Source organism: Pectinophora gossypiella, chromosome 23, assembly GCF_024362695.1.
Source record: "Pectinophora gossypiella chromosome 23, ilPecGoss1.1, whole genome shotgun sequence".
Taxonomy (NCBI): Eukaryota; Metazoa; Arthropoda; class Insecta; order Lepidoptera; family Gelechiidae; genus Pectinophora; species Pectinophora gossypiella.
In genome coordinates this window covers 10213686-10235271 of record NC_065426.1, presented here as the reverse complement: position 1 = coordinate 10235271, position 21586 = coordinate 10213686, and the positions used below count along the sequence as shown (strand labels likewise).

General features: G+C 39.9%; 1 protein-coding gene across 2 annotated transcripts in view; it reads right to left on the bottom strand.

The window, feature by feature from the left end:
* The window catches only part of LOC126377507 (protein madd-4), a 99923-nt gene that overhangs the window by 42574 nt on the left and 35763 nt on the right, over window positions 1-21586 (bottom strand). For both annotated transcript variants that reach the window (XM_050025254.1, XM_050025253.1), the window contains exons 4-8: window positions 19127-19271; window positions 8313-8442; window positions 6640-6853; window positions 853-1005; window positions 91-215 (exon numbers count right to left, since the gene is read on the bottom strand). In XM_050025254.1, the coding sequence (XP_049881211.1) occupies window positions 91-215; window positions 853-1005; window positions 6640-6853; window positions 8313-8442; window positions 19127-19271 (767 nt within the window). The remainder of the gene's footprint in view (window positions 1-90; window positions 216-852; window positions 1006-6639; window positions 6854-8312; window positions 8443-19126; window positions 19272-21586) is intronic.

Genomic DNA, 21586 nt, shown 5'->3' with positions numbered 1-21586 from the left:
TTTTGGTATTTTGTTTACCTAAGCGTTGGGTTAACGAAAGAGTGTATCGTGGCTTGACTTTCTAAAGGTTCTACCACACTGAACACTTACGTGGCTTCCACTGGTAAGTCCGGTTCTCCCACCAGCCGCTCCGCACGTGCTTGTGGAGGGGGGTATGGCTGAATCAGCGGCTGGGTGTGGTATACCACGCCTGGGAGTAGGTCTTCTATGTCATCCTGAGGGAGACGTTAAGGTCAGTATTCTTTAATCAAATGAAGCATTTTCGGTGGCATTCATCAGCTCCTCCAGCGTATAGGTATCAGGGCACGCGGGGAAAGATGTTAGATGAGCCATAGTCTATGGCGTAACACCACACACGCAGCTCAGGTCCGATCCGTCGAGAAAACCCCACCTGGACAGGTTATCTTTACTGGAAGCTGATGAATGCCACCGAAAATGCTGCCCGAGTGGCAAAATGCTGGGCTGCAAAAATATGAAAGCCATCGAAACGACAAGAAGAAGAAGAATCAAATAAAATAAAATGTACTTTAGTGCACACAAGAAAAAAAATACCTAATGATTTCTCCTTGAACTCTATGCTTGCAGGGTCTTGTATCTTGAATCTTCTAAGATTCTTCGGCGATACACTTCATCACATATCAAGTGGGTCTAACAGAAAACTCAATGAGGTGTCTTGCGATGGATGTACCTCTGACTACCCCAAATGGGATATACTCGTGAGCTTAAGTTATGTTGTTATTTTTTTATTAGAAGATTTCTAGATACCATAACAGATAAGTGGAGCCGTATCGCCGCCTATAAGAAGTCTTACATGGTAGTTATATTACTTCACCGGGAAGAAAACCTTCTTACCTCAGTATCATCAGCCTCCCTGTAAGCGGGACAGCTGATGCCAGTGGAGCAAGCCCTGGTGATCTCTGGTCTGGTGGCAGGATCGCAGCCTCCACCAGCTGGGGTGCACTCCACGCCTCGCACCTGCACCCCTTCGCCGCAGGACACTGAGCACTGAGGACCAAGGTGGAAAGGTCAAAAAAAAAACAAAATTGTAAGTACCTAAGATATTTTGATGTAAGTAAGTAGTCGTTACGTGAGTCATGTCAAAGGCTGGCGGCTCAATAATAACCTTGACACCAGGGTTGATGAGGTTAGTAATCTACAACACAACCCACACGATTAAAAAATAATTGTTTGAGGTGACCGTCCAATTTCCATCCGATCATGGGATATGCAGGGGTCGTCTTCGCTCAGGCGACTCCCCAATCTACCAGTTACAAATGACGAAGTCATTTCCAGCAAAGTCTTGGGAGCCCTGTGGAGGGAACCAACCATGAAATCAAACTCTTAAAGTCGAATCCAGTGGTCCAGTCCAGTCTAGTCAAATCCCATCCGCCCAACTGGGCACCCTTGGGCCTGCTGTTTGTCCAGAAAAGCATTTCTTTGGAATGTGGGTTTCCTCACGATGGTTTCTTTCACGTGATACACATTTATGATCCAAAATCATTTATGATCATTGGTTTAGGCCTGTGCTGGATTTGAACCTGCAACCTCAAAGTGAGAGGCAAGCATTCTACCAACTGGGACACCACAAAGATTAAATAATATCGTACAGTAACAGACCAACTCCCCAACATACGCAAACAAAACTACACAAAAGATGTATTGTACTCCCGCGAATCACTCCGACCAACTGAATGTTCCAGACACGATTAGTTACGAGTTGGCAAAGACGGCAAAACCGATCGAATTGTGCAAGTTGTACAACCAATAGCTAATTGTACAACTTGTAAGCCAAATTCAAGCCTGGATGAACCGAGTTACAAGCTACATATCGTTGCCTTAGAGTGAAATTCAAATTCAAAAATATCTTTATTCAGTAGGTAACATAGTTACACTTTGTTGTGTCATTTTCACATGACGAACGTCTCATCTGCATGTCACAACCTGTATAGCCGAGGAAAAGAAGTTGCAAGAAAAACCTCGGCACAAAGCCCTAAACGTTCATAAATAAGCATAAAATATTGTTGTACAATTTAGCAATTTGGCTGCGTAATATCAGTTCCCAGACAGAATCTTTGCACTTATATGAAAAAATAAAATCGACACAATGACCGATAAAGGAATGATATAATTTTTAACATTTATTTATTTAATATTTGGACAATCAACAGCGTTTACTTACTGACTAATAAATAAACTAGTAACACACAGCCAATTATAGATCCCCACAACATAAAAGTAATAGATGAGACAGAAAAACAAAAATATAAAGAGAAACAAACGCACAACCCACACGATAGAAGAAGAAGACCTGCCGTTCATTGCGTAGTTACAAGCACTAGTTGTGGTAGCGCGATACCAAAGAAGCAATGAATGACGTGGAAAGTTTTATCATACGATCGTCATCTCAGTGAACCATTTCGTTTTGTGCATATTGTGGTGCCACCGGCTATGCTCCCGCGGCACTTCTGTATAATAAGAACTCTGTGGTTAGTACTAACGATCGCGTGTTTTTACTGTTTGTTTTAAGAATTGTGGGTTCTAGTTTGTTCCCTGTTCGTCCCCGGTTTGTTCCTGGAAAGAACGGGAACAATTAATCTTTTTTAATTTGCTTTGTCGTAATTGTTTCCTTAATTGCTTTCGTATAACAAATTTTTACGTCGTTATGCTTTGAGTTTTTGTTAGCATGTTGGTAGCGGATGCCTGGAAGGAACTGCTCTTTGTAGTAAAGCTGTTTGTCGCTGGTAATGAAGACATAATGTTTATTATTTCTTTTGATAAACATAATACAATTATTATGTAATTTCTATTTCATAATGTGAAATAATCTCACGACTGTATTTAGTGGTCAGAGGTACATTCATCTCAAGATGAACTGAGTACCCACACCTCACCGAGTTTTCTGTTAGCCGTATCGCCGTCTATAATGGTCGAGTCAACTGTGTTAGTGACAATTGCACCTAAGATAAAATTATATTTAAAACTCATTGGTGCAAATCCAGTAACAAGAATCGAACTGACGTTCCCCGTTTGAGAAGCAAGCCGGTGACACACAGGACCATAGCGACTTATATTAAACTATGATTATCAATATTCTTATCACTTTTTTTCGACAGTTCCAAAGCGAATGTTTGAAGAGAGATTCCCATTGACATTCAAAAATTGGAACTGATATAAAGCAGTCAAATGACTACATTGTATAACAATATTTTATGTTTTTTTTTTATTTAAAAAAAGAACGGCTAGGTGCCTATACCGAGGTTTCTTTTCCCCGGCTATACAGGTTGTGTGTATTTATTAGTGTACATTATTAGTTTTAGGTGGATGAGACGTTCGTTATGTAAAACATGACGAAAGTGTAACTATGTTAGCTACTGAATGAAGATATTTTTGAATTTGAATTTGAAGAATTTCAAACCAGGTTACAACCGCTCGTATAAGAACACTGTATTTTTTATTTTGATGTGACTGGCCACATCAGGCGTTCACTATTTGACCGGACAGATGGGGAGCGCTGAGGGCTCTCACCCGGTAACTTTAAGACAACAGGCCTAAGCGTGTCCAGTTGAGCTCCTCGGCTCAGGGCATCGTCTGACAGGATTACATTTAAAAATACTGCATCGTATGAAAATACTTAGTTAATCTTATTAAAATTCTCTACTTATCCACGATTACCGTGTTAGTTTTGACGACCAATCCGACTCTCCACCCACGAACGTTCGGTCGTAAATCCTGATTGCAATACATCTCTGCTCCGTTTCGCAAAGTTCCCATAAAACTTTATGTAAACTTTATGTACACTCCAATGTATTGAAATTCAGCAACAAAGTATATTTTCTATATTTTTACATTGTTAGCACTATTTCCCTCTTCGAATAAAGAACGTATAAGAATTCTAAATTTAAAAGTGTATGGAAGTTTATGTTCTTATTTTAAAGTTTGTTGCGAAGTTAGTAACGAGTGAAGCTTAGGTGTGAAGTTAGGAATAGAATTTTTCTCAACTTAAAAGCATACAAAGCGAAATACGTATATAAATAAAAAAAGTAAATTGAATAATTTGACACTATGGGCTCTAACTTACTAGGACACCACCAACTTTCTTATTCATGTGTCTTATTGTAGATTGGTCGCAAACAGCTTTAACTACTTGGCCAGACAAATCGGTAGCGCTGAGGGCTCTCAAACGCCCCCAACAAAAGTATGCAGTTGTATAAAAGCTACCACAACTGGTTACGCAACCAATTAGTCGCTGGCAACCGAATCCCAGACAATTTCCAGCTAGTGACTCAAATTGACGAGAGCTTCTTTATCATAAAAAAACAATATTTTTTTAAACAAGAACCTAATACCGTCGTCATAAGATGACAGCGTACTAGAGACAAATAAGGAGGGCTTTTCAATATATAGGTAGGCCATTCTAGGTCAAGTCAATAACTGTCATGTCACAGAACAAATCGTACTTAGGTCACACCGGACACTTCATACAAACAACCTCGTTTTACACAGACACTACACGCGCAACTGTGTGTGTGACTTGTAACCGTCATTACTTAACTAGGTTATACTTACTACTTACGATAGATGTTTTTATTAATATAAATATGTATTTACCACACAAATCACAACCAAGAAATTTTGAATAAAGAAGGTTCACAATTAAATTAATAGGCTATGCGCGCGGAGCGTTATTTAAATTTTTTATCAGTTTAGTTGATGTTCCAATTTTGAAATTTGGAACGTTCTTTCGTCTGATTCGAATATTTGATCTCACAGTAATTGCCCGTGCTATTTTGAATTTTTATTTTTCATTTTGATTGTTCATCAAATCATGCTTATAATTTGCAATAAAATTTAACCTAGGTTAAGTGCTTAATACAAAAATAATGTGAAAGCAATTACATAGTTCAATCTAACTCACTTCAGTATAACTGAATAAAACTGTGTGAATTACACGATTATGATTATAGGTGAAGGAAAACATCGTGAAGAAACGCACACTTCTGAGAATCCGAAACGCACATACACATTTGTATTGCTGGTTTACACTTCGGGTTGCAAGGTCAGATAGGCAGTCGTTTCTGTAAAAATACCGGACCTGTCAATTCTTCAGATTAGGTAAACGGACCCTGTGAAAAACGGGTCAGGTCGGGGCTAAGGTCATTTTTTATATAAGTAAGTACTGCAGATAAAGCGCGTCATAAAAAGTCACAAAGAAAAAGAACTTAAAAATAATAATAATAAAAAGTTTATTTAGGTAAAACCTACGACACACATATACACAACTTACCTAACAACCATTCCCTACTAACGCTATACGTTTTTTACTTACCTACACACGAGAATCGGTATGATTCAATAAAATCGTCAAAAAATACGCAGATACGGTCATCGTCTTAGCATCTATAGCGAGTGCCTATTCGTAACGCGGTCGGGTTATACAAATCCACATGTTGCTATTTGTGGTCTAACTAAAGAATAAAGGTATTTTTGAGTTTGAATAGCCGAGACAAGACCCACTGCTTAACGTACTCAAAGGACGGATCTAACGGAAACTTTAGAACCAAATAATCCATACTACCTAATCCGCATTAAACGTCCTCTTCCTTTTTGATGCGAACAGCAAAGGACTGGAATACTGTCTGCCTACTACTGTCGTCTGTTTTTCCAACTCGTTATAATCTGGGAGTCTTCAAGGCTAGAGTGAATAGGTATTTCCTACCCTATACCACATCGTCACTTACCATCAGGTGAGATTGTGGCCAACGCGAGACAATTCTATTAAAAAAAAAAACATCCGAAAATGTAACCATTCAGGCGAGTTGACTACAAAAATAATATAAAATGTGTAAACTGGCCCGCAAGCTAGATGTTCAGTGGGCGACCTACCACCAAATCCGATGTGCGATGTTTACCTTCAACATAAGCACTAAGTGTTTGCTTAACATCCTAAAAGCTATTCACGAAGCTTGTTCATTTTACAACTTAGCGACTGTCAAACTTGCAAGTTCCAAACATGCACATGACTGGAACTTTGGCATTTGATAGGTAATAAATTGCGCTACTCGACTTCAGGGCTTGACAAAGTTAGTAGACTAAGAATCTGTGCCAAATTGCAGCTGCTTGTACTTAGAACTAATATGGCCTCAATATGGTACATTACGGCTTGAATGGCACATAACATAAACAGCCTACACAGGGTGTTAGTGACATCGTAACGAAAACTTTGAGGGATGATTCAGGCAGATCAACTCAGAATCATGGTTTGAATCATCCCCCTCAGTATTTGTTATGGTGTCACTAACACCCATCCCTACTCGTATGGGTACCTGTATGTACTTGTACAAGGTGTAAGTGACATCGTAACGAATACTGCGGGGAATGATTCAGCTTATGATTCTGAATTAATATCAAATAGAATTTTCCATCGCAAAAGTATAGAATTGAAAATAATTTAAAAAACAAAAAATTACATTAATTGTGCTACAGAAAATTCTACTTGATATTAACTCAGAATCATGGTCTGAATCATCCCCCTCAGTATTCGTTACCATGTCACTAACGCACTGTATTATTCATCCTGGACTTTTTGTTAAGTAAACATTTTTTTTTATCATTAAAGAAGTTCGTATGGATGTTACTTACCCCTGACCAGGGACCAGCGAGCCAAGTGGGGCAGTGGTGCGCGTTGCAAGGTTGCGTGGCTCGGGGCGCTGGAGACACGCAGCCGGGGTCACTAGCCCCAGGCTCGTAGGTGTCAGCGTTGGTAACGTTAGCTGATCGTGCGCACAGCACGCGCCGACTTCGAACCCCACCACCACATGTGACACTGCATACTGACCATTCGCCTACGTACCATCTGGGGAAAGGTTTGAGGTTAGAAAATACATGGACTGAAAGTAGCTCGTCTATTGCGAAGTTATGTTGACGAAAATAACATCCAAATGTGACTTAAAAAAAACATCTACGTGGTTTCACTTTCAGGCAATGATATGTACCTAGGGAATGAAATTTCGACTTCGCGAATTGAAAATTCGAGATCCCGCGCGGTTACAAGTATCAATCCCGTAAAAATAAAAATAAAACTAAAGTTAGGATGGTTGAAAACGATGAAAATTACACGTTTGTGTAAATTATAGAGGGTTACATAAAAAAAAAATATTTTTTGAAAGAACACAGAAATTTATTCTTCAAATATTACTGATTAAATATTTAAGTTTCCTTTAGAAATCAGCATAATCAAAACAAAATGTATAAATCAAGGAGTTTCACCCAATCCCGTCAATCTCAAATGGGATTTCGTCATATTATGCTTCAGGATTGATTCCGAAAAATAAGATGAGATCTCTTGAGATCGGGATCCCACTTTTTATTTTTTTATTTAGAAAAATACGTACGATAAGGTTCAAAAGTCCAATCAGTTTCTTGCAAAGTAATCAATTAACTGGTTGCACTTAAGACCTCCTGGTTACATGTCGTTTCTGTAATAGACCTAAAACACCTACAAAAACATAAATTTTATAATTATGACAACTAATGATTCATAATTTCACCACTGTTTACAAACAATTCGCTGGGCTCAGTGACTGGACTTTTGTTCTTTGATTGTACATAGTCTTCCCCCAAAAAACCAAGTCCCCTCAGGGGAATACTTAACACCCTCGCTGCCGATAAATCCTGGCAACACTCGCTCATGATTTGTGAGACTGTTGTGGGGTAAATACTAAACAGGTAACACTATCTTACGAGTTGGTGGATGGCAGGGTCGTTTATTGTTTCTGTGTCAAGAACACTTTATTACACGGACGATGTCGTGTTTACTAAGTAATGGAATTCCATAGTGTCTGCTTACCCCGGTTGGAAATACGTGTGAATTACGTTTTTACCGCAGACGGAGGGTGAAGAAGGGAAACTAGAATCACTTAGAAAATTATAAAAAAAATATATTTTAAATTATATTTTAAATCTACATTATAGGGAGCAAAACCTAACTAACTCACCTACCTACCCACCCTACCTACCTACCTTCCTACCTACTACCGACCTACCTACGTTCCTACCTACTACCGACCTACCTACCTACCTAGCATCTACAACCAACCTGTTGTGTTTTTGGTAGGACAACGGGAAAAAAAAAGTACCCGTGGACCCACCAGGGGGACATGTTAGTGGGACCACGGGTGAGAGCCTTCAGCGCTCCCCATTTGTCCGGCAAAGTAGTTAATAAAAGGTAAAAGGTGACAAGGTTTCGCAATGCGATTTAATCGTATTATTATGTAATATGTTTTCCACAATAAATAATAAAAAAAAACACTTACTTGAAAGGACAAGGATGTACGTTGCACCTCACGACTGAAGACTGGGGTTTGCTGGAAGCGTCACACAGCTCCTCCGGAGCGTCAGAGCCTGTCAGCCGGTCCCTGCACACCGCTAGCGACATCTTGTAACCTGGTGGCGAAGATAACATTGGGGTTAATTCGTTACATACACAAATACATAAAGTCACTCCTGGGATATACTCGTCGGAACCGGGGTGAGCAGAGACATAACATAACATAGCAACAAATACTTTATTGCACAAACAGGAAAAAACAAAATACAAAACAAAAGCGAAATAGAATGAGTACAATAGGCGGCCTTATAGACTATAAAATTGGGTCATATACTAGGAGCAAGATAAATTATAAAATTCTGATTACTAAATAAAGACAGATCTAAAACTAACGAATAACATTTTCTTTTTTCTATTTAACTCATTTATGAATTTTAATCATGAAAAACAGCCTCCGTGGTCCCGTGGTTGAGCATTGGGTTCACGATCAGGAGGCCCCGGGTTCGTATCACAGGCTGATCACCTGATTGTCCGAAAGTAAGACGATCAGTGCTTCGGAAGGCACGTTAAGCCGTTGGTCCCGGTCACTACTTACTGATGTAAGTACGTAGTCGTTACATGAGTCATGTCAAGGGCCTTTGGCGGCTCAATAGTAACCCTGACACCAGGGTTGATGAGGTTGGTATTCCACCTCACAACTCACACGATAAGAAGAAGAAGGTCAAGAAAAACGTAATATAGGTACGATACGTCGTATTTATCTATGACGTCACAGTGTGTTTTTTCATACAAATTCCATAGTAATGGAAAAGTAACTGATTTGACTAGTTGGAAACAAGCCTATTCCATTTTTTGCTTCCTCCGCATTCATCAATCGTTTCTTACCCGCAACTGAACCTTTTCTAAAGACATCTTCTTCCGTCCGGACGTCCTTCTAGATCTTTCTCTGCCAGCCCTACTACCAACCTTCGCTCCAATATATTAGAAATAATAATAATACTGTAATTAACAATCAATAATTAGTAATTTATTAATACATAAGAAAGTATTTCTAACTAGGAGAGCATGAGCCTAAACCGAATTCCAATTTGTTTTCGAATTCACGTTTGGATCATAAATGATTTTCACGTGCTCAGTGGTGAAGGAAAGAATCGTAGGAAACCCGCATTCCCGAGATATGCGTTTCGGAGGTATGTGACCTAACCTGTATTGGGCTGGTGTTCCCTTCGCGGGTTGGAAGTTCAGACATGCTTCAGTAAAATGTATATCAGAATTTAAGTGTGATGTTTACGCGGTAATAAGAAAATAATTAAGTACAAATATAATTAATTAAATAATTATAAATGCCATTTGTTCCAATTTTAAATATTGATACTCGAGTTTTCATGAGCATAAATTTAGATATTTTTGATGAGAAGAATGATTATATTATTAAAAAGTGAGCGAAATACTAACATCAGAATTATGTAAGAACGCGAAACCTTTTTGGAATAAAAAACTTTAGTGCATTCAAAGGATAAAATTGCTTTTTGTTAAAATAGAGCGCAACAAAATGAGGTAAAGTTTCCATTTTTAAATGGCCATCAGAGGGAGCTCTCAGAAATAAAATTCCTGAACTCGAACATAGAGCTGATGGAACAGAATTTCGAGTTATATTTACTATAAGTGTGTGTGACAGAGGAATATAGATAGAGCGAGACAGAGAGGATTGAAAAAGGGTACTATATTTTTAATAATAGTTTTAAAAGTTCAAAATTCAAAAATTATATTTTTCAAAATTGGCTTACAAAGTTAGCGCTTTTTGAAGGTCAAAAAAAATAAATTACAAAAAAAATATATTATGTAACTAGCTGTAAAACTACTACCACATCGGAATCTGTAACGCTGAGGGAAAGACGTGGCCAGAAAACCTCCCAGCACAGGGCTCTAGTCCTACTGTTTCATGTTTTCCTTTCTTTTCTTTTTTTTTTAAATCCAGTTTGTATTACATAATTTATAGACTTAATATATGAATGCCATTGTAAAATGGTATTTCAACATTTTGATATTTTTATCGGGAGCGGAAAATAAAAGCCGCGTTTCGTAGGCACCCCTACTTGGTAATCTCTTTTAATGGCGTCATTTATTACCGACATCTGTTAGATTTTTTGGTTACTACGTTACATTTTCAAATACCTTTGACATTGACATCGTAAGCGATCAGGTATGATGTTTGTTCTTTTCAAATACTATGACAGTTACCTACTTTAGATTTTTTTTTGTTTTTTTTTTGACGTGACTTATTGTAGATTTGCCGCAAATGGCATTAACTACTTGGTTGGACAAATGGGGAGCGCTGAGGGCTCTCAAACTTATGAAGTCTCTTCCAGGGAACTATATCTAAATTAACCTCCATCAACATGAAAATAATGTTGCGGTCTCCACTTAAGAACTCTTTAAACTTTAGTAACTACGTAACTGATATTATGCTTAACAATTACTTATGTAATCCAACCGTGGTAGCCCAGTTGGAGGAACTCTTGGCTCTCACTGTAAGGTCGCAGGTTCGAATCCATTACGTGCCTTAACCTATGATTTTCGAGATCGTTTTTCGAATTCAAGTTCGCATCATAAATGATTATCACGTGCTCAGCGGTGAAGGAAAACGTCGTGAGAAATGAGTTTCGGAGGTATGTGACCTAATCTGTATTGGCTGGTTTTCCCTTCAAAGTCAGAGAAAGTCAGACTGGCAGTCGCTTCTGTAAAAAACCGGACCTGTCAAATCTTCAGGTAAGCGGACCCTGTGGAAAACGGGATAATGCTTAGGAGATGATGATAGCCTATTGTAGGTTCGCCTCAGATGGCCGGACAAATGGTGAGCTTGATATAACGGAGATGATGTTATTTAAATTTTGTTTTTTTTCATTGGAAGACCATTTTGCCTCAGTTTTGCCCTCTAGGACGCCGAGATTCCTAACTTCCTTTGAATACATAAATATGCAAAGAGGAATTCATTCTACTGGACGTCGGCAATTTTTTGTATATTCAATTGTTGCTTACTATTTCTGTTTCTTCTTTGTTTTGAATTTACTCTTTGGTTACCGGCCTCTTCCGGTTTTTACAGAAGCGACTGCCTGTCTGACCTTCCAACCCGCGAAGGGAAAACCAGCCCAATACAGGTTAGGTGACATACCTCCGAAAATGTCCGCATGAACGCGGGTGGATGCATTTTCTGTGTGTTTTAACACTGCATACAGAAGTCGCAATCCCACTTCTCGTATTTTTTCGCTTTCTGTTTATCGAAATAACACCTCTTATTATAATCCAATCACCAGAATGTGTCGACTTTATAATGACACCCTCAGTGATAGTACTCTGGATATATTTACACCTAAACTTTATAAATTAAATAAAAACTTTATAAATTATCTTTATCTTTATCTTTTAAATTTAAAAATGACATTCGAGCAACTTTCACTCCTCGTGAGGACTTGATGGTGTATTTAGCTGGGTCATAGATAAATATACGATGTTAATCCAGAAATGGAAGTCTTTCTCATCTGCCTGACTATTGTTGAATGTGCTATTTGGTTCTCGCTTCGAAGTAAAATCGTCATTACTAGTTTTAGGTTTGAGCTTCTTTTTGATATGTTTAGCAACCTACCCCCTATGTTTATTTATTTATTTATTTATTTATTTATTTATGTTTATCATAATTATAACATAAGTGGCTGAATGTGCATGCATGTTTTAATGTTATAGTCTAGTTTTACGTTACACTTAATTAGATATCTAATTTCACGACTGTAACTAGTTATGTATGCCATAAATAAATAAATAAATAAATAAATGTTAGACCGTGCGTGTTTTCTATACAAACGGAGATACTTACAAGCAACGGAAGAACACGCATCCACGCGCTACGCTGCATCATGCGGGGCAGTGGGAAAATCGCCTTACTATTAGTGGAGCCAATGAAGGGTTTCACTACAAATTTGCAGGGGAAAAGTCCGATTCTGATATTGTCATGTTATACGGTTCTATTCCAGCTTTTTGCTTCCAGTCCGTTCCACAATAAAGTAAACCTAAACAATATTATGTTGTTTAAGTAAAATATACGGCTGCTGACTCGAAAGGTGTTGATAAACAAGTTTGAACAGCGAGAAACATTTAAACAGTGAGAGTAAGTTAATTATGTTTCACTTAAAACATGTGTGCACTTGTAAGTGTTACACTTTGTTTTCACTTTGACTTTATAAACATAATATCAGCTCACGACTAGCGTTGAAAATTCCGAAAGAAACAAATTGTTTTTTTCGGTGAAAAAAACGTCAGTTCGTTTTTTACCGTTTTATTTGTTTGGTACATTGAAATATATCAGAAAAAACCTTAGGAAAAAAACGGGTATTTAATGAATTTTCGCCGTTTAATTCGACAAATTAGAAAAAAACGATTGAAAAAAACAAGTTTTTATCACTTTTAAAACAATAATGCATATTGTATTTCTATCTTGCTCACAAATCAGATACAAAGTCACTGTCGCTTTCTGAAGAATCAGTATTACAAGGCTCAAATTCAAAAGATTTAGATTGCATTAAATGTAAATTTGATCTAACGTATACTAGCACGTGAATTGTTAAAATTATTCAATAAGACTGAAAAGTACCTAACTACTAAAATTAGGTACATGTAATGATTGCAGTAGTGCGTGCGTGACATGAACTAAGTATCTGTGGGTCGGAATGAGCGTATGACAACAAAACAAGAAAAAAACATTCGACCCTCCAAAATATAATAAAAATATTCTTCTAAAAACATTAATACTTTTCCGTTTCTTTCATATTTTTCCGGTTTTTTTCGTTTTATTGATATATGAAATATTTCATATTTATTTTTCTTGAAACTTTCGAATAAAACTTGTACAAGAACGAAAGAATTTGAAAAAAAACGGGAAAAATTCCCGCTTTTTTCAACGCTACTCACGACTATAATGCAAAAGAGGTTTCAAGTATTTGTGCTCGGTTAATGGCAATAGGCTCGCTCCTGTTACATTAGTCTTCTTCTACCGTGTGGGCTGTGAGGTGGATTACCAACCTCATCAACCATGGTGTCCGGGTCACTATTGAGCCGTCAAAGGCCCCTGACATGACTCATGTAACGACTACGTACTTACATTAGTACTAAGTAGTAACCGGGACCAATGGCTTAACGTGCCTTCCGAAGCACTGTACAATAGTGCTGACAGTTACTGCTGCCGTCTGTCGGGTTCCAGGTTACAGTCCCTGTGATTCGCCTCTTCCGTCCTGCATTGCCGTACCGATGGCTCCCAACTCCGGCACTGTAACCGTCGAGGTCTTCACCTGTATCCCTGGGCAAGGGTTCTACGTTATACCCCGTAGGTCTGGGTCCCCGTCCCCGTAACTCAGCCACCATCTCACTCACCCCGAGTACAACAACAACAACATACAAAAACTCACGCCCGTAATCCCAAATGGGGTGGGCAGAGCCACAAGTAATCAAAGACAACTTGCAGCCACTGTTGATACGAAGTCCTAAGATGGATATGATGAACCTTATGGTGATAAGGGATCAGCCTGTCGCCCATAACATTAGTCCATCATGTTAGAGGACGCAATCCCTCTGTAATTCTGTATCTCACCCCGAGTAATTTTTAATATAAAAAATATGAAAAAAAATATGAAAATATTGTTTATTGCATCCGATATAGGACTTAATTAGGTACATTCATTTAATTATAAATACAGAGATATATTCAAACTTAGACCCAAATAAATCCATCTCTTAAAAATTGAGCAGAGGTCCCCAAACTAGGCACAGCCTGTATCTTGGGGAACCAAATTACAATTAGGTTGCTGAGTTTGTACGAATAAGGTAAAATGAAATGTAGGTATATTAAAATTTAGGTTTACAAAGTTAAACAAAATAAGTAAAATAAACATAAGTAATACTGCAAAAAAAACCTGAGTGACTGTGGTCCTGTACTACATTGGCTTGCTTCTCAAACAGGGAGCGCCGGTTCAAACCCCAGTACCGGGTTTGCACCAATGGGTTATTAATTTATTTTACGTGCAGTTTTGACTTACACAATTGTCTCAACCATTATAGACGGCGATACGGCTCACCAGCACCACCCATCACATTGGTCTAACAGAAAACTCGGTGAGGTATGGGTACTTAGAATGTACCTCGGATACAATAAACAATATTTTCATTTATTTTATTTTTTTTTCACCTCTGACAACTCCCCCCCCCCCCTCTCTTTATTTAAGAGCTGCGCTCTTGTCTTAGGGCGTGTAGAACGGTGGTTGCCCCAATCGCCTTCCGTTCCGCAGTACACCGACCAATTTCTCAATCGGTGACGTTCTAGCTAGAGCCCTTATTGAATATGCACCCTTATAATCGTTTTATTGTGGGCAACACCACTAGTGGTCATAGACCTTTTTACTTTTTACTTATTATAGACGGTTGTGCTCTCTGCCCGTTCTCTCTTGCATTTTACCTGTCAGACGTAATGGCCGTACTTTTACCTTTATAAGTTAATCCTATTGAATCTCACTGACTGTATATTTATCATCATATCCTAAAGTGACAATAAATGTTATTTGTGGCTCACAAGAATATTGTTTTCATAATTCCGGTCAACCACCATTGGCTTTTGTCGAAAAGCATTTTCAGCCCTACCAGGCTTCCAACCAGTACTGATACCGCTGCTGCATTTGGGAATATTGGTTGTGAGCCTCATATTTATCTTAGAAATTTCTAAGACCATCTCTGTTTTCGCCCCTCTTCAGACCTTAACGTTTCAATTGTTAATTAGGTGTCAGGCTGCCATGATAAATGGAGGTCGTAAGGACCCTTTGTCGGTTGAAAGACTGGGAACACCGGCTTGTGCTCAATTATTGCTCTTTTTTAAGATGGCCATAAACATTGCAACTGAAAATATCTACTTGTTTGCCGCACATGGCATTCACTACTTGGCCGGACAAATGAGGTATCGTTTGAGAGGATTATATTTGAAAAGATTAAACGACCCTGTTGGGCTGGAACACCCTTGGATTTTGTTTGAAACAGAAAACTGTTTCCTCAGTTGATGTTCTCTAGAGGACGCCACATTTAATATAGAGTGACGTCACATAAAAAAAAATAGAGACACGTTAAACTCTGATAAGTGATAAGTGGTTTAGAAGTTAGGAGGGAACAGGCGTACATACACACCTGTTTAGGTTTAGCGATGTTTGTAAATAATCTATGTGTAATTTATGAAGTGTTATAAATAATAATAATAAAAAAACATAGCGGTCAAATACATAACCCTCCGTTTCGCTTCGTCACTGTCGGGTAAAAACGAATAGACATTTGTAAGTACGTTCCATTTGTTCCGCATTCGTACCTATGAATCACAGGTTCAAATGCCGTTTTTGTGGTACATTACCAATCCCATCAACCCTAGGGTTAGGTACTATTGAGCCGTCAAGGGCCCCTGACATGGCTCATGTCATCATCATCATCATCAGCTCATTAACGTCCCCACTGCTGGGGCACGGGCCTTCCCTATGGAAGGATAGGGAGATCGGGCCTTAAACTATCACGCAGGCCCAGTGCGGATTGCTGGTTATTAACGACTGCTAATGCAGCCGGGCCCAACGGCTTAACGTGCCTTCCGAAGCACGGAGGAGCTCGTGATGAAAACTTGTTTTTTGTGGTCACCCATCCTATGACCGGCCTTTGCGAAAGTTGCTTAACTTCAACAATCGCAGACCGAGCGCGTTTACCGCTGCGCCACCGAGCTCCTCATCACGGAACGGCTCATGTAACGACTATTTACTACGACTACGCTTCTGTAAAAAAATGGACATGTCAAATCTTCAGGTAAGGTAAACGGACCCTATGAAAAATGGGATAATGCTCGGGGGATGATGAAATAGTTACCGGGACCAACGTAGGTAATAATATGATAAATAAGGCACATAAACGGTAATGACGTAACCCTTTGATCCTATTCGCCGGAACTCAATCATGGCGGCCTATTGTAATAGAAACCATCTCACAAATTGCGGGGTTACAATCGCGAGTGCTAATTCTTATCGAGGCATTCATCTCTAGGGCTCTTAATTAGAATCGACCGGAGTGAAATTTGCTCTGGTTCGTAGTTGCACACGAGCGGTTTTCAACTATAAATAAATTTTATTATGACTCCTTTTTGAAATAAAAACAAAAAAAAGTAAAAATAAATCATAAATACATAACATAAACAGCCTATATACGTCCCACTGCTGGGCACAGGCTTCCCCTCAATGAACCGGAGGGGGTATAGAGCATACTCCACCACGCTGCTCCAATGCGGGTTGGGAGTATTTTTACGGGACCAACGGCTTAACGTGCCCTCCGAAGCACGGAATCTATTTTTTCAGACAATCAAGTGATTCAAGCCTGTAAAGTCCTTACCAAACAAAGGGCAGTCTGACAAAGAGATTTCGACAATGTCTTCTGGAACCACTGAGCTGGTCTGCCGTTCATCATCATCAATTCAAGAGCCACGCTCTTGTCGGTGCAGCATTTCCATGCTACTTTTTTAGGGAAAAATAGGGCAGTGGTTTCCCTCTTGCCTTCCGCCCGCCGTTCCGGTCTGCCGTTAGCGTACTTTTTTTCTGGTCGGGGGTTTTTTAAATTTTTAATTTATTTTTTTAAATCAGCGTTAAAAAGCCGCTCGTCTGCCCTTAGCCAAGAGTTTCTGAACGAAACTGTTGCTCCTTGAGACAAAGGTATTCCTCAGCTGATTTATAGCAAGGCTTCGAGTACCGTCGGATTTTCCGACATAAATTACAAGTCGACATCGCAATTAACGACGTTGCGCAATAACTATGGATCTTATTCAAAACACCTTTGTGTTCATTTTCGATTGATACTCCCCTGATAAACGTATCGAATAATTTATGTTTTGTTGTTTCTGAAATACGAGTTTGATTTGTTATTTCGTGTTCGAACGGATTTTCGTAGGATTCTATTGGAAAACCAATAATTACTGAAGAGTAAAGTGGATTGGAATTCAATGAATAATTAAAAGCTAGAGACTTAGGTACTATAATGGCAAAGAATAAACAATATTACTACCTATAGAAAGTACACTTTCCGCCCCGCGCCAATATCAGATTGATTTACCTCACCTTCATCATCAATTTAAGAGCCACGCTCTTGTCGGTGCAGCATTTTCCATGCTACTTTTTAGGGAAAAATAGGACAGTGGTTTCCCTCTTGCTTTCCGCCCCGCAGTACCCTGTCTGACGCAAGTGGGATGGCGCCCAGAGTAGTCTATGACAAAGCCATACTAGGACTCCTGTCCTCCGCCTCTGAACAGTACTGACAGTTACTGCTGCCCTCTATCTACCTCACCTTACACAGCCTGGTAGCCCAGTTGAAAGAACGCTTGACTCTCACTGTAAAGTCACATATTCGAATCCATCACGGGCCTAAATCTATGAGATATTAATCGATAGATTTTCTAAATCGTTTGCAAATTCATGTTTGGTTAGGTATGCTAATCACGTGCTTAGCGGTGAAGGAAAACATCCTGAGGAAACCCACGTCCCCGAGAAATGCGTTTCGGAAGTATGTGACCTAACCTGTATTAGGGTGGTTTTTGATTCGCGGGAAGGAAGGTCAGACAGGCAGTCGCTTCTGTAAAAAACAGGACCAGTCAAATCTTCAGGTTAGGTAAGCGGACCCTGTGAGAAACAGGATAATGCTAGGGTGATGATGATGACCTTCCATTAAATATATTTGTTTGTCGAACGTCCTTAGACTACTGCACCTTCTGACAACCTGCAAATTCAAGGAATATTAGCTGCAGCCAAAATCCTCGACACAGGGCTCTAGACGTTCTTATAAAGTACAATATTGGATAACAAATTGAGTTCTAACTCCGTCCAATTTGTACGTTATCAATCAAAGAAGATAAAAAAGCAATTAAGAGCCGTAGTATCAGGTTAATTAGGTGTATATTTCAAGTTAACTGGCGACAAATTACTTTGTAAGATACTTTGAGGCTGGGCACAATTTGTTTTCTCATTGCGTTCTATTTGTTAAACAAAGTCAAAGTAGTCAAAGTAAAAAGTATTTATTGCACACCATTACGGTAAACAGTTGTTATAAATATTATTATACAAGCATATATAACAGCCTCCGTGTTCTAGTGGTTAGAGCATTAGGCTCACGATCTAGAGGTCGGTTCGATTCTCGATGGGGACATTGTCGAAATCACTTTGCAAGACTGTCCTTTGTTTGGTAAGGACTTTTCAGGCTTGAATCACCTGATTGTCTGAAAAAGTAAGATGATTGCGTGCTTCGGAGGGCACGTTAAGCCGTTGGTCCCGGATATTAGCCGTAAAAACACCTACACCAACCCACAGTGGAGCAGCGTGGTGGAGTATGCTCCATACCCCTTCCGGTTGATTGAGGGGAGGCCTGTGCCCAGCAGTGGGACGTATATAGGTTTTTTTTTAGCACATATGGACCCACATACGGCCAGCTAATGGTACCGCACGGTGCAAGCAATGAATAATGATACTTACTTCTCCCAGAGGTGGCTGAGAACAGTGAACCAGACGCAGCCAGTCAGTGGTACCACGGTTCCGAGCAGCGAAAATGAAACTCACCTCCCCCACAGGTGGCTGAGAGGGCTGAGGCCCTATAAGTGGCTGAGCACAGCGAGCCAGGCGCAGCCAGCCAGTGGTGTGACGTGTAATTATTATTATCAATAAATGACTATGACTATGACTACCGAGCAGTGAAAATCAAACTCACCTCCCCCACAGGTGGCTGAGCACAGCGAGCCAGGCGCGGCCAGCCAGTGGTACCGCGGTCGCGAGCAGGATGACCCGTCGCCGCCGCACACCCCACACTCGTCCACACGCCTGCTCGAGCCCACTCGGAGGTCGCAGCCCACTCTCTAGGAACAAAGAAGAGAAACACTCAGTTAGGTAGGTTTTTTAATTTTTTTGAGGAGCTCGGTGGCGCAGCGGTAAACGCGCTCGGTCTGCAATTGTTGAAGTTAAGCAACTTTCGCAAAGGCCGGTCATAGGATGGGTGACCACAAAAATAAAAAGTTTTCATCTCGAGCTCCTCCGTGCTTCGGAAGGCACGTTAAGCCGTTGGTCCCGGCTGCATTAGCAGTCGTTAATAACCATCAATCCGTACTGGGCCCGCGTGGCGGTTTAAGGCCCGATCTCCCTATCTACCCATAGGGAAGGCCCGTGCCCCAGCAGTGGGGACGTTAATGGGCTGACGATGATGATGATATTGTGATATGTCCCCACCGGGAATCGAACTCAGGACCTCCGGATCGTGAGCCCAACGCTCAACCACTGAACTATAGAGGTCGTGAATGTACCTCTGACCACCCCGATTGGGTTAGACCCGTGAGCGTTATTTATCAAATGATTCGAATCCATAAAAGTGTTCCTTCACCAGAAAAATCTATAAGAAAATGAAGATACCTGAAGCCACTGAAGCCTATATAACACATTATTCAAATCATAAGTACACATATCACTTGTCAAATGCAAAAACATACCTTATAACAACGTTATTTAAAGTCAAAATCTCAGTGAGTAACTTTCAAACATTTTGTCACGCGAAAATGAGTTTTGGTCCGTTACAATAAAGTTGTTGAAGATTACACGTCGTAATATATCACCTGAAAAGCGGACGGCGGTAGAACTTGTAACTCAAAAGTTTTCAAAAGTCAGTCATGATTTTTAGGTCTTTTAGGATTTATTACTTTTGGTGATTTCAAAATGGATTAAGTTTGTATTTTTTTTTGATAAATGCGAACTGCTTTTTTGACATGATTTATTGTCGATTTGCTGCATACATATGGCATTAACTGGCATAATATAACATAGCTGAGGGGAAGGCAGATATGTACAGTCATGAGCAATATCATGTACACACTTAGGACCCTGTCACACTATCATATTTAACATTTAATGAGACTTACGGTTCAACTTGTCAAAAAAGTTAATGTGACATGGTTTCAAAGTGTATACATATTACTACTCGTGACCGTACGGTATATTATACACCCACTCCTCGCCAGCTTTTTGAATTATTGTAGATTTGCCGTAGATCGCATTAACTACTTGGCCGGACGAATGGGGAGCGCTGAAGGCAACGTTTAATACAACAGGCTTTAGGGTGCCCAGTTGGGCGCGAACCTCGGCTCAGCCCTAGTTTGGTTAGGACATTACAGGCTGATCACCTGATTGTCCGAAAGTAAGACGATCTGTGCTTCGGAAGGCACGTTAAGCCGTTGGTCCCGGTTACTACTTACTGATGTAAGTACGTAGTTGTTACATGTGCCACGTCAGGGGCCTTTGGCGGCTCAATAGTAACCCTGACACCAGGGTTGATGAGGTTGGTAATCTACCTCACAATCCAAACGATAGAAGAAAATTGTTAGAATAAAGTGCCTGAATAATTTAGTACAAGTGAGTTACAATAATGTAATTATTTCCTATGACAAGTCGTCTCTTGTGTCGCATGGAATATTCATAGACAATGAACAACACTGGCTCACGATTCTGATATGAGATAATAGTATCATCCCTGTATTCCCGAAGACAGTATAGTATATACGAGTACACTCACTTCTCACCAGCTACGTTCAAGTCCCATGTAACAAGAGGCGAGCCGATTGCCATTGCCAGGTACACATCCTGAGAACTACGTCAGGTCAATTGCCAGTGATCCAAACATGAATTCAAACTCATTAAGTCGAAATCAGTGGTTTAGAGCCTGTGGCGGACCCAACTAGTTGGCCACCTAGTTCCGCCCACATGCAACAGATGGCGCCACATTCAATAAAGGTCTTCGCACATTATAACAACTCCACGCCAACGCGGCAGCAACTCTACTCACACTTTCGATGAGTAGTCAACTAGTTGATCCACCCAATGGTCACTAGTGGACAACGCGGTGTTAACGAGTGGACAACGCGGTGTTAACGAGTGGACAACGCGGTGTCAACGAGTTTCCAACAGACAACTCGTCTAACCTCAGTTTTCGGTTAAATTTTGTCCAAAGAAGTCGTGTTGCTTATGAAATGTCGAACTTTACATTCAGTGAACTGGCGATTATAGCTATTACTTATTATTACTACTTCTATCAACTTTTCTTTCTGCATGATTTTCGAAAAATATCACAGTGTACCGCCAACGTGCACTCCGTCCTTCGATTCTATAGTGAATGATGGCGGGCGGGGGG